General features: G+C 34.9%; 2 protein-coding genes and 1 non-coding gene across 3 annotated transcripts; 2 read left to right on the top strand and 1 right to left on the bottom strand.

Moving 5' to 3' along the window:
• Positions 1–645: 645 nt before the first annotated feature.
• On the top strand, positions 646–1,859 carry LOC114740712 (RING-H2 finger protein ATL63). Its single transcript, XM_028928923.1, has one exon. It carries the CDS (start codon positions 838–840, stop codon positions 1,645–1,647), a length of 810 nt encoding a protein of 269 aa, XP_028784756.1. The 5' UTR covers positions 646–837; the 3' UTR covers positions 1,648–1,859.
• A 4,329-nt stretch (positions 1,860–6,188) lies between these two features.
• Positions 6,189–9,298, bottom strand: LOC114740596 (probable N-acetyltransferase HLS1). The gene is made up of 3 exons (XM_028928767.1): positions 9,213–9,298; positions 7,291–7,528; positions 6,189–7,175 (listed from the first exon to the last, which is right to left on the bottom strand). Exons 1-3 carry the CDS (start codon positions 9,296–9,298, stop codon positions 6,189–6,191), a joined length of 1,311 nt encoding a protein of 436 aa, XP_028784600.1.
• A 3,354-nt stretch (positions 9,299–12,652) lies between these two features.
• On the top strand, positions 12,653–12,725 carry TRNAE-CUC (transfer RNA glutamic acid (anticodon CUC)). Its single transcript has one exon. It is a non-coding gene; the product is annotated as a tRNA-Glu (tRNA).
• Positions 12,726–13,101: the final 376 nt, after the last annotated feature.

The following is a 13,101-nucleotide window of genomic DNA, read 5'->3' as shown; positions in this document are numbered from 1 at the left end:
GGATTCTAATAGTGATTTTTCCAAGTAAAGTGGGAAGAATTTCTTCGAGAATCTTGTTGCATGCATGAACGACGTTTCCAAGAAGAAAAACAATTAAGGTGATCACCGATCTAAGCCGTACTTGATCCAAAGATTAATTAAAGGAATTGAGGTCACAGTCGTGGTTAGTTGACAGCCAATTCATGAATAGTACTATTACTAGTAAAATGTTAAGATTAGTTGTATATATATAATAATTTATTTTATACTGATATAATTAATATTAATTATAAGCTTCAGAAAATGTGATATTTTTTAAATTTTAAATTTAAACTCCTCCATGCAAATTGCAAGACTTCTGCATGAATAAATTATAATTAATTGAATTATTATATGTGATTAATTTATAATTAAGGAATATCTGGCGACCTTTTCGGGCCAGGATATCTGGTGACTTTTGTAGTCTAGCATTTGCTGATTTGCATGATTTATGAGTCATGGAAATTGAAAAATGTCATAGTGCCTAGGGATCCTCCCCCTGCCATCAGATTTATTAAAGCTCCCCAATATTTTATAGACATATATTTTATTTATATATATATATTATTAAAGGATCAAAATTAATATATACATATACCCGCATATACAAAAATGAAAGAAGGCCAACCACCCTACTCTGCTGCCGTCGCCTTCACGAGTCCTTCAATTCTGGGCTTCGCTTTTTCCTTCTTCTTCCTTCCCATGCATCCCTCCTTGGTTTCTGCGTTCTTCCTTTGACTTCACTTCCTCCTCAAAGCTTCCATCTTCCTCCCTCTCCTCCATTCTTCTTCCTCTTCTTCTTCTTCTTCTTCTTCTTCAATGTCCGCCACCCCTGCTGACTTGCACACCAACCCTCTCGCTCAAATGCTTCCGAGCGTCTTCTCCGACAACAGCAACATCATGCTTGCCGCCATCATTTCCCTCCTTCTCGTCATCCTCTTCGTCCTCCTCCTACATCTCTACGCCAAATGGTTCCTGGCCCATGCTCACGCCCAAGCTCAAGCTCGTCGCCGCCGCCGCCGCAGGCGTCGCACGGCATCCGTCACAGTCTCCGACGTCATCGGTCCCGCCCGGTTTCACCACTTCCACAGCTTCAATCTACAAGACTCCCCCATTTCCAACTCCCCCACTAAAGGGCTGGATTCGGCATCCATTGCTGCGATTCCTGTATTCGTATACGAAGCAGATACAATGGACGAAGAAGGTGATGAGCGAGAGTTGGAATGTGTGATTTGCTTGAGCGTTTTTGAGGATGGAGAAAGTGGCCGGAGCTTACCCAAGTGTGGCCATGCTTTTCATGTCGAGTGTATCGATATGTGGTTGAGCTCGCATTCGAATTGCCCAATTTGCAGGGCTCCGATCCCGGAACATGATTCTCAATTGGGTTCTGTTCATGAGGATGACTCCTCTGCTATGCTTGAGATTGTGATCGATTCTCCGGGTTCTGAGATCAGCGAGAACGACCGTGGAACTGAGAGTATTAGTACTAATAATGATAATGAGAATGGAGGGGTAAGTGACTCAGCTATTTCTATATCAGAAACTTCATCCTCATTGTTGGGTTGTTCTTTGAAGAGGATGTTCAGTAAAGTTTTTCCTTCTTCCAATGTCAGTGAGCTAAGCACATGAGAACCTAGCCACTTCTGTACAGGCTACTTCGGTTGTGTTATGCATTTCTTAGTATGATATTGATCTTTTTTTTTTAAAAAAAAGGGTAATTTTCTGATGTTCTAGTTTTTTATCAGTTAGATGAGAAATCATATACCCTCAGACCCGCAAAATGGAAGAAAGATTATACATCTCTTTCAAAATCTAAATGATACAAGCAATGGTCAATTCTATCTGCTGTCTCTTACTCTGGCCCCTTTCCATATTGGTTGTGAGTTGGCTGGTCCTGGCCTTTTCTTAAATCTTACTGCGTAGCATTAAATCTATACCACCTGGTTCCAGTTCTGCTTCATCAATCTCTTTTAACATCAAAATTTACTGGCTCACCACGCATGATTTTCAAGTTTACTGTGTGTGACTGAGCCTACTTTTTGAAAGTATATATGATAATAATAGCTGCCTGAAACCCAAGAGAAGACAAAACGAACTAGTCGTTTAGATATATACTGGTGTGGTTACTATTCTTCATGACACATGACGCTTTTAACAGCAATTGATTGTTCTGGAGTCCAAAATTTAGCTTGAGTTGCTCCTTTCATGATTAAAGAAAACAAAAAAAAGTAGTCCAAAAGGAACACCCTTTAGGTAAAGAAATTCTTATCTGACCTAAAACTATGTCAATGGAACCTGATTGATCGCAAGTAAGCATTCCAAACAGTGGATCCACTTTAAAGCATGCCCTTCTTGGCGTGTCTGAATTGGTTATTAGTATTAACATATCTTTGGTCAGTGAGGAACTATTTATAAACAGGGACAAAACAAAACTGATGTAACGTCCAAAGCCAGATTAGGTGGCCTACCCTGAGAAAACAATCAAGTTCAGAGTAATCCATTGATTGGGTGGGAAAAAGAGATCTTGAACAAGTTGATAATATTAGATCCTAGAATAATTTGATGATAGTTTAGATGAAGAAAGGTCAAGCTTGTGGATTGGCGGTCAAAGGAGGTGGTGGGAAAGAAAGAGGCCAGGGATATAAAAATTGACGTGTGATTGAGGCTATTAAATGCAGAGATAGGGTTTCTCACTCTAGAATATTGAATGCTGCTCTGAGACTTGAGGACAAGAATCATGACTCCATATATTGCAAATCCTGATTTGTTTAATTGGGGAGGTTGGTTTCTTTTAACTTACTCTTGCTTGCTTGCTTGCTTCCCTTTTCCCTCTTTCTCATGCTCCTTTCTTTTTTGTTCTTTCCCTTCCTCTTCCCGTGACTGCTTTGTCACCTTGCGAGGAAATTGTGAATCCCTCGCCTCTTCCCTACTTTCTAAGGACTCTTCCTTCAGTTAACACCCCCCCCCCCAAAAAAAAAAAGAGAAAGTCAAATCTCCCCTGCTTTTCCCATTTTTAAGGACACCTGCCTACCGCGGATCCCTTCTCCTATTATATTAGCCTCTCAAAGCGTTTAATCCAGCCCAAAATATGTTGATTTTCCGATGCGATCACAATTTTAACTTATAAATTATGAATGATCAATCAGGTTTTCTTTTTTTGGTATAAAAATTTCAAGCAGAGATCCGATTCAACCCAAGCCAAGAGTCAGGTGCTTGAATGATGAATCAGGTTTTAATTTGTGATTTTAGTTAACCAAAGTGAGGGTCCGTTTTTTATTCCAAGAAAAAATGTCAGGGTACGTACGTGGATGCTGGGTTCCTTCGTAGTGGGCCGAAATAATAAATACAGGAAAATGCGGTTTATTTCGGTTCTAACAAAGGGCCCATTTATGTTACCCGGTGGAAATCCACCTTTTACGCAAATTCATGACCAAAGGAGTCTGCTCTTTATCCCCTATACTCCGAGGGAGAATAGCACAAAAAAACAAACCAGTATTGGTCCCCTCCTATTATGAAGAAATTTTTGTTATTCTTAAATATTTGATATTTATTATTATATCAATTAATACAAATTTAATCATAGTCAGACTCAAATAAGAAATATCTCTGAACCGACAAACATCACAGTCCTCCGTTGACCCATTGTCATCACGTAATTCAATTCACTACAGAGACAAAACTGTGGCGTGGGGATCACTTTTGATCTCCGCCCAATCCCTTCAAATATTAGATTCACGTGTCTCTAATAATCGAATCCCATACAATAACTTGCTTATTCCTTTGTATTCACGCGCTTAATTCCAAACAAAATCCTCGTCGTTCAGAAGGGTCATGCCAGGGGAAGAACAGCAGAACCAAGAAGCTTTCCATGAAGCAGATACCTGAATTGAAGTGTCCAATTCTGGTGAGAACCTGCAGATTTTCATTTGGCGGTAAAACCTTCCCTCCTGCTTCTATAACATAACAGAAGACAAGCATTTACAGTTATTATAGGAGTAATTATCGGGTAGGATAAATTAATAAATGATTTCACGTACTCGTTTTGATTTATTAAGGAGGATCGTGAACTCAAATTTATGAATCCTATGCACACTAAAGTTTGGATCTGACCTTACTATGCAATGGAAAAGGTGATATTGTGTGTGTGTGTGTTTTTTTTTTCTAATTCAGTGTGTTTGAAAATTATGTAAAAATATATATTTGTGCTTTATGAAATAGAATTCCTTCAACACTTAAAATAATCTAGTTCAAACATCCAGTGGTGTATTTTGAGTTTATCCCACTTCAATTGAAATACTTAGTAGAATTCAGAATAATTTGAATAGAATTCTTAAGATCTGAACTCAAAATTTTTTATTAAACTAGTAAAACTACTGTTACTTCAAACACTAGAAGGTAAAGTGTTATTATGTGTTCGATAGAACTATATGATAGATGAATAAATAAAAAAATCATGATGTGTGATTTTGGGATGTTTGGCATTTAAAAAAGTGCTTTTAAAAAGCACTTTTTATAAATTAAAGTAAATTTTTTTATATATTTACTTCGTACATTATAAAATTACTTTTAAAACTATAATTTAATTTTATCTAACACTTTTTTAGTCAGAGAAATGTTGGGTAAAAGTTGAACATAGATAGATGTGTGAAAGGGAGGAAGGTGTTCCAGGTAAAAAGAAAAAAAGGAAGGAAGGTGGGGAGCACAGGCCCCTGTGATCAGTCAAAATCGTCAGACCAACGGAGATTCGACCAAAGGTGGCTCCTAAATGCTAATTATGGAAATCTCATCAGATCGCGTCATCACTAGTCACAATCGACACAAGACGGAGACCCCCCCAAAAAAAAAATAACAAACCATAAATTATGGATAATATAATTTTTTTTCCACGCTAAACATAGATATTTTTCTACTAAATATACTTCTAACATTATCGGTTACTAAATATAAACACATTTTTAAATAGTGACTAGTTTTTTCTATTAAATCTAACTCTGCGTGGCAAATATAACTATTTTTTTGTGTGACAAGAAATATAACTCATTTTTTCTTAGTAATACTTATGACAGGTTAAGGTGCGCCCAGCACCTCAAACTATTTACCCAGATGCGTCCAGTGGTCTAAAGTAATTTTGGGTGCATCTAGTGTCCTAAACTAATTAAAATGGTGCGTTCATCTCCCAGGCTAACAGAAATGTTATGTTTAACCGTTATTTTCCTGACTTAGTTCAAAGTTAACCCCAGATATTCTAAATGGTAGACATATGGACATTTGATGTATATCATTCTTACTCAAAATTGAATTTATTTCCTTCCTCTTCTTCTAAATAAATTGACTTTTGAGTAAGAATAATACACATCGGGTGTCCATGTGTCTACTATATAGAATGTCTGGGGTCAACTTTAAGCTTAGTCGAGAAAGTAACGGTTAAACATAACATTTCTGTTAGCCTGAGATATGGACGCACCATTTTAATTAGTTTAGGACACTAGATGCACCCAAAATTACTTTAAGCCACTGGAAGCATCTGAGTAAATAGCTTGGGATGCTGGGCGCACCTTAACCCTACTTATGACCCACGTCCGGTTAAACGGATATATATGCCATATATTATGTGGTTAATATCATGATTTAAATTAAACTAAACAATACATATTCTATTAATTTATTTTTATTTTGAAGAATGTCCTAATATATTTTATGGTGGAATCATCCCCTAATATAAGGACCTAGAATAGTATTTTCTTATAAAAAATAATAATGTCTTAATTGTTTAGATTAAATTTATATGCTATTTGTTTGGGGGGGGGGATACAGTACGGGCACATTTTCTAAATCATATGTCAAATAGGCATTTATGCACCACAAGTTATCCTTTTTTGTTAACAAAAATTCACCTTTCAAAATATATGACCCATCATATTTCCGATCTTTAAATTGGCAGGTTAAAAACTTTACTTTGAGAGTAGATAGAGAATATCATAAACGAGACTGCATATAACTCATTGAGATAAACACAGGTAAGATCTGGTTGATATGCATATGTTTCTCAGACATTGTGCAGTTATTGGGTAGTATTCTTCCGATCTTAAATATAAGACCTCTTTTATAATGTAAATTACACTACAAAAAGAATCTTGTATTTAGGATCGGAGGAATATTATTTTTTAGGTTTAAACCTCCCTTGGATCAACAAAGAGAGCGCTTGTTGGTGGGATTTTGGCCGATTCAAGAGACTTGTTTGCTCCATCGTTTTTCAAGGCCTTTATGCACCACAAGTCCTCCTGGCAAGACAGCAATTTCCAATGTGGGATATGATGCTCGATCTTATCTCTTCCACCAACTTCAGTCACAACAATCTTGATTTTCTCGCAATCCTCAGCCTCTGCAGCCATGTTGTGCACAAACTTGCACAGCCCTCTCACAAGCTTCCCAGACAGTGGCCCATCATGACACAACCCATACATAAAGTAAAACCCAAATGGGTTCGAGAAATCAGGCAAAGTAGGGCGCTTCAGGCATGGAAACACCTTATCAATCAAACCCTGACTCTTTCTGCATAACAAGCAAGAAAAAGTTGCTTTCTGTAACTTCAGATTAAAGATTTTCCCACTATTCCACAGACTAAGCATAGCCCAGTTACTAGGAACTCGACCGTCGTTTCCAAAATCATCCCATGAACTATCTCCTTTAAAATAAGCAACCCAGGTCCCCAGACTTAGCTTGTTCCTCAGTATGCAGTCTATGTCATCAGGAAAGAACTCAGAAGGTCCCATGAACTTTCTATAAAGTGATTCAGCTTGATCAACCTTGAGCCTGACAATCTCAATGTTGGATGAGATCCTCAAGGGATGACGGTTCACTGGGTTTACAAGAATAGACGGAGTTCTAAACTTGGTGTAACCAAACTTGCCCATGAAGAAGCTGATAGAAGCATGGTTGTCTTTCATTGTGGCCATATATGCAAAGTCCACGTCGTTGGAACAGAACCATTCTTCTAACCTTCGTAGTAGGCTCGATCCCACCCCTTTTCGCCGATGACTTGGAGCCACCCTAAGCCCCAGCACATAGCCCACCTTGGCCAACTCATGAGTTGGAAGTGTAACCACTTTTACAGAGCCTTGAATGACCCCAATTAACTCCTTGTCCATCTCTGCGACCTGCCATCAAATAGGTGGTAATTAAGCATAATATGATATATTGATCAAAGAATGAAGACGAGAGGAAAACGATAGAAATTAAGACATTAATTGATGATAATGTAAATAGTTATACCAGCACGTTGTGCATGGGACTGTTTCGAATCCTGCAGATGGGGTCATCCATAGTGTCCGTGAAGAGGAACACACTTTCCGCTGGGCCTACCGCGCATCTTCTCTCGATATCTTCCACTTCAGCTTTGTCAGATTGCCCATCGTAGTTTCGAATTATGAACTCCATCAAGAGAAGAGAGAAGTGAAGGAAAATGGAAGAAGGTAACGTATAATAATTGGGATATATAGATAGAAGAAAGCTTGAGGCCAGAGGCACAGAAAATGCAGAGAGAAAGATAGTTAAACCACCATTGAGGAGTAACAGAAGAAGGGATTCGCAAAGAGTTCATGATGACGATGATCGTTTTATATGCAGCGGATCGGGAAAGAGGAGGTGGAACTGGGGAAGGGGCCGGGGAGAAAGGCGGGGGTGAGAGAGAGAGGAAGACGTTGGGAATGTTGTGTGAGAATGAGAATGAATCGTCCATATCCGAGACTTATCACTTTGGACGTAAACTTTAAATTAATTATAATAAAATTTATCCTAAATTAAAACTATAAAATTATTATTTATTATTTATAAGGCCATGAGCCGCAGCCATTTGGGCTTAACTTAAATAATACTCGTATTAAGAATAGAGTAAGGTTTGGGTCGTAATCAAATATTTAAACTCTCCTAACATAATCAAAATATAGCTATTAGTATAAGAACCTTGGTAGTCAATACTAATTTATAAGTATTTTTTAAAAGATTTAGTTTATTTTAAGAACATAAGCTAATTTTGAGTAATTTATTTAGTTTACATGAATAAGTTAAAGGTGAGTTATAAATAAGAAGAGTACAATCGACTTTAATTAGCTTTTTTAGGTGCTCGCAAAACTAATAATAATAATAATAATAATAATAATAACAACAACAATAATACTCTTCTGATCCTTAATATAAGACATGTTTAACCAATTTGATTAGATTAAGAAAGTTAGATAAATTAGTAATTATAATAAATATGACATGTTTTTCCTAAACCATCATAATCATCTTCCTTAATATCATCTCTCTCTCTTCTACTTGATTATGATTGAGGGAGTATCCACATGAGTAATTTAGAAAAAATTGATAAATATGATAAATAAGTCTTATATTTATGACTAAAATCAACTTAATAAGTAGATCCTATATTAAAAACCAGAAAAGTAATAATTAACCCTCGCAGGATTGAGGGATGATGTCCCGGTCAGAACTTATTAGTGATGATATCCCCGTTCGGAATTTATTGATGACATCAGTACTCCAAAGTCTGTTGAGGTGCACAATAGTTTTTTAATTATGATGTTTTTATTGGAAGATTCGAAAGTGAAAGCTTAATTAATCCCTTTAGCCAATTGAACTTTTTCTATAATTGATTAATGACCAGGTTCATTGACTCTTATGCCTAAGTGCATGGCTACTCATATGGACGAAGAGTCAGTACAAAAATACCTCATTCGTAGAATGAATCTAATTATTATTTAAAAAAAAAAAAAGGTCCCTGTGTTTGATCCCATCACACATAACCGTACTAAAGAAAGTTAAGAAGTTAGCTTCATAAACTTCATCATAATTATCCTGTAAATTAATTAAGTTTTATGGATTGAACAGATAAAACTTAGAGTGAATTCTTGTCATTATTGTATCAATAAATGGGACATACAACCAAATACAAATAACTTAAATAATAAAAATGAGATAAAATGTGGATAGAAATTTAATGTTTAATGCTGTAATTATCTATAATTAGTTTAGGTAATAATGATAGAATGATGACAGATGATTCAATAAATAATGAGCAAATATTGACAAATAATAATCCGTATAAAATTAGTTTTAGTCACTGTACAAGTAATGTTACCCTTGATTAAAAGTCGAGCCTTTTCATTGACATCGTAAAAATATGAGCTGCCCACCTGGAAGATTCTGGGTTTTGACAGGGGCGAATATTCTTAATCAGTGGGTATCCGGGTCTCATAAGAATATTCCTGAGAGACTTCATGTGTATTCTCTCTTTAAAAAAATGTGTGTGTTTGATGTGAAGTTCCTTGTTCTCCAAGATCTTGTCTTGACAGATCATTCTGTTTTGATTTCATAATCTTGTCATCAGTTTATGAGAGACCTTAAAATTAAACCTTCTTCATTTTGTGATTTACACCTTACCATAGTATTTATTTAAAATAAATATCTCTTGGGAAATCCAATTTTCTATATTCTTTCTGTTCTTAGTATAAGACATATTTAACTAATTTGATTAGATTAGAAAAATTAAATAAGTTAATTAATTATAAAAAATATGACATGTTTTTTCTAAAACACCATAATCATCTTTCTTAATATCCCCCTCCCTCTTCTACTTGATTATAGTTGAGGGAATATCTATAGGGGTAATTTCAAAAAAATTGATAAATATAGAAATAGATCTTATATTTATTATCAAAATTAACTCAACAATTAGGTCTTATATATATTTTTTATTAAATTATCTCTCTCTTCCTGTCACTGGTGGCTCATTGCTTCTCATCCGCGAGAGATTTGTGATTTGATATTACTAATAAAACCATATACTACGTAAGTCACAAAACTTTTTCTTCTTAACAAGACTCGTGAATTATTTTTCCAGATGAAAAAAAAAGAAAGAAAAGAAAAGGTTCAGGCACCAGTGCAGCAAAAACTTTTTACCTGAATTTTTGTTCAAAAATAAAATCTTATTGGACCAGTTCATCATTCGAAACTGTATCACATTTTGGGCTCTGATGAAATATGATGAATTGATATGGTATTTTGTAAATACATAATTATCTTGAACATATTGATTATTACCTCCAATCTTAATTATAAATTTTTTTTAATTTACAAATGAAATATTACAATTAGGATCCAAAGTAGTATATGCTTTAAACTTTTTCAGGAAAAAAAAAAACCATCCGCAAAACACTTATGGAATGGTACGTTGCGAATTGAGTCAAACTGGGGAGGAAAAAAAACGATGGCACGTGAGAAAGACGGAAATGAAGAACAAAACAAGAGTGGGAAGATCAGAACGTCCACTGGCACACAAGAAGTAATCATGAACCCCCACGCGTACAATTGAATTGTGGACTCTCATTCGCTTGTGCCTTTGCCTTTAATTTTCTTTGCCACCATTATGTTGTCCTCCATCATCATTCATATCACTGTCCTCACTTTATTTATTTTTTTTTTCCTAGTCATACTTGTCCCTTTTCATTAGTGGCATGCCATCGTTTGCAATTCACCACAATATATATACGCACACACGATAATATATCATGCCACCTTTTAAAAAGGCTAAGAGAGAGAGCACATTGCCCCACAATTATAATTTCTCTGCACTTTTTTTTATACTGACTTATATATATTTGCTTTTTTTCCCCAAAATAGACATGCCTTCTTCTACATTACTTCCCTGACCGATATTTTTATGAAGCATAACCCATAAAGACATATCTATCACAAAATTTTATCAGTGACAAGGGCTTCATAAATTTTTATACCAAAAAAGTACTGATATTAGTATTATAATATAAATTTTTTACTAAATTTTTTTTTATTTTGGCAATTCTTTCTATATAATGTTTATTCAATTTAACTCATTTCATTTGTGTCCCACAGTCTCGACATGTAGAGCGGAAAAACAGGCCGAGCCCATCTAAGCCTTGAAATTATGAGGGCCGGGCTTGATATTTTTCTCTTAAAATAGAAATAAGCCCTGGAGGGCCGAGGGCTTAAAAGGGCCGGCCCTTTTAAGCCTTCTTATAATTTTTTTATTTTTAAAATTTTTTATATAATATTAATGTTATTAATTTTTTACATTGTTAATAATATTTCAAATATTTAGTTATTATTATCATTTTAAAATTAAATTTAGTTTTAGACAATAATTTATCCAATTAAAATTTTTTAAAAATGGGTTAATTTGGAATTTAATAATGATTTGATTTATATTATATGCGTTGATATTTTTAAACTATATATATATATTTGATAATATAATATTTTTATACTTATATAACTTGTGATTCTATAATTTGAATTAGAAATTCATGAGTTTCAACAACAATGTTTCTCACATTAAAGTAAAATAATAGTTATATTGTAAAATTTAAAAATAAAATTCTTATAAAGAAAAAAACTTGATATTTTTGTTACGAAAGAAAAGCATACTTATGAAGAAAAGTAATTAATTATAGTAATGATGAAGTTTTAAAAGATTAATGATAGTGTTTATTTATTGTACAATTGCATTATAGATAAAACTTTTAGATGTTGTTATCTTATTAATGAATGTGTTAATGTTCTTAGATGTTGATGAATATTTATATATGATGATATTTTATATTTGTAACTTAATTTTATTCATATTTATATCTTTTATTAATAATTTTATTGGTTTATTTTTATATTTTTAAAAAAATATGATAAATATAAAAATAGTATTTTTTTCTTAAACGGGCCAAAAACCTGCAGGCTGGCCCTACTCTATAGCAAGGGCCGGGCCTATAAATTAGAGTATTTTTAAAATTTCAGCTCTAAAAGGGCCGGTCTTGATTCTCAACTCTAGACATAATGTGCCATTATTACCAGTTGGTGATCTTGCCTTTTCTTTCGGCGGGTCGGGAAGTGGGTCCCACTCAACATGGTGATGATGCGCTTAGATTTGCAGATATTTGGGAGTCAACAGAGAAATCAGGCCACGTTGTTTGAAATGGGACTGGAACGTAAATGAAAAAGACACGTGGGTCATATAAAAGTCTACTTGTCCAAAAATAGAGAAAGGACCATCTATTATTTGGTCATGGGGCTTCCCTTTCGTTTTGGGGAAAAGCAGCTTCTAAATCAAAGTTCATCATAACAACCAGTAAATTATTAACAGGTATGAACATAATTTACATTCTATTATTTTTTTTCTCCGAGAATTTTGCTACAATATGCTTTACATAATACGAGTCCCATAAAAGTATACTTTAAATGCATAAATCAATGCTCTGGCAAGAAACGAATTGTAAAATTTATAATAATTATATGATTCAAAATTATTTTTAAAAAATTGTAAACGCAAGGGAGGAAAATTAATAAGGAGAATGGTATTATCATGGTGATTGGTGATGATGAAAGCGCCGCAGAGAGAGAGAGAGGAGCCAGATAGATCATTGTGATCTGGGCATGTGACTGTTTCTCTCCATTGCAAATAATGGAACCATGGTGGAAGATAAAGCAAGATATAAGAGCAATTGAACCTAAAGCCGTTGTATTCCAATATTTCGGCGGTTCTGTGTTCTCCCTTACGTATCTTCAATATATTATATTGTTTTGTTAGCATCCCACCCTCAACAATTCCGTTGTAGTCTAGTCGGTTAGGATATTCGGCTCTCACCCGAAAGACCCGGGTTCGATTCCCGGCAACGGAAGCTCTTTTGCTATCGTTTTGAACTTCGACCCCCCTAACAATTAGGAAAGACGAAGTGTGCAGCAGGATCGAGTTCGCCCTCGAAAGTCGAAGGAGACGACAACAAAATGGCGCACTCCTCAACATCTTGAGCTGTAGTATTTTACTCCTCTGCTATACTTTTAATGGCTTCCCTCAGCCTCGCGGGCCTTCAAAATAATTCTAATTCTAATTTCAACTGTAGAATTTGAGGTCTAATAATCTTTTTACTGTCCTTCTGGTGCTCTTTTTGGGCGAGAAACTATTAAGTGGCAAAATTACAAAGTGGGGCGTCTCCATCAATGCTGGAGGACTTCCGAATGTGCAAATAATAACTCGTGTTTGCGCATTTAATCAGC

Source organism: Neltuma alba, unplaced genomic scaffold, assembly GCF_004799145.2.
Source record: "Neltuma alba isolate B1F8T4 unplaced genomic scaffold, ASM479914v2 tig00003186_pilon, whole genome shotgun sequence".
NCBI lineage: Eukaryota > Viridiplantae > Streptophyta > Magnoliopsida > Fabales > Fabaceae > Neltuma > Neltuma alba.
This window is presented reverse-complemented; position numbering and strand designations above follow the sequence as displayed.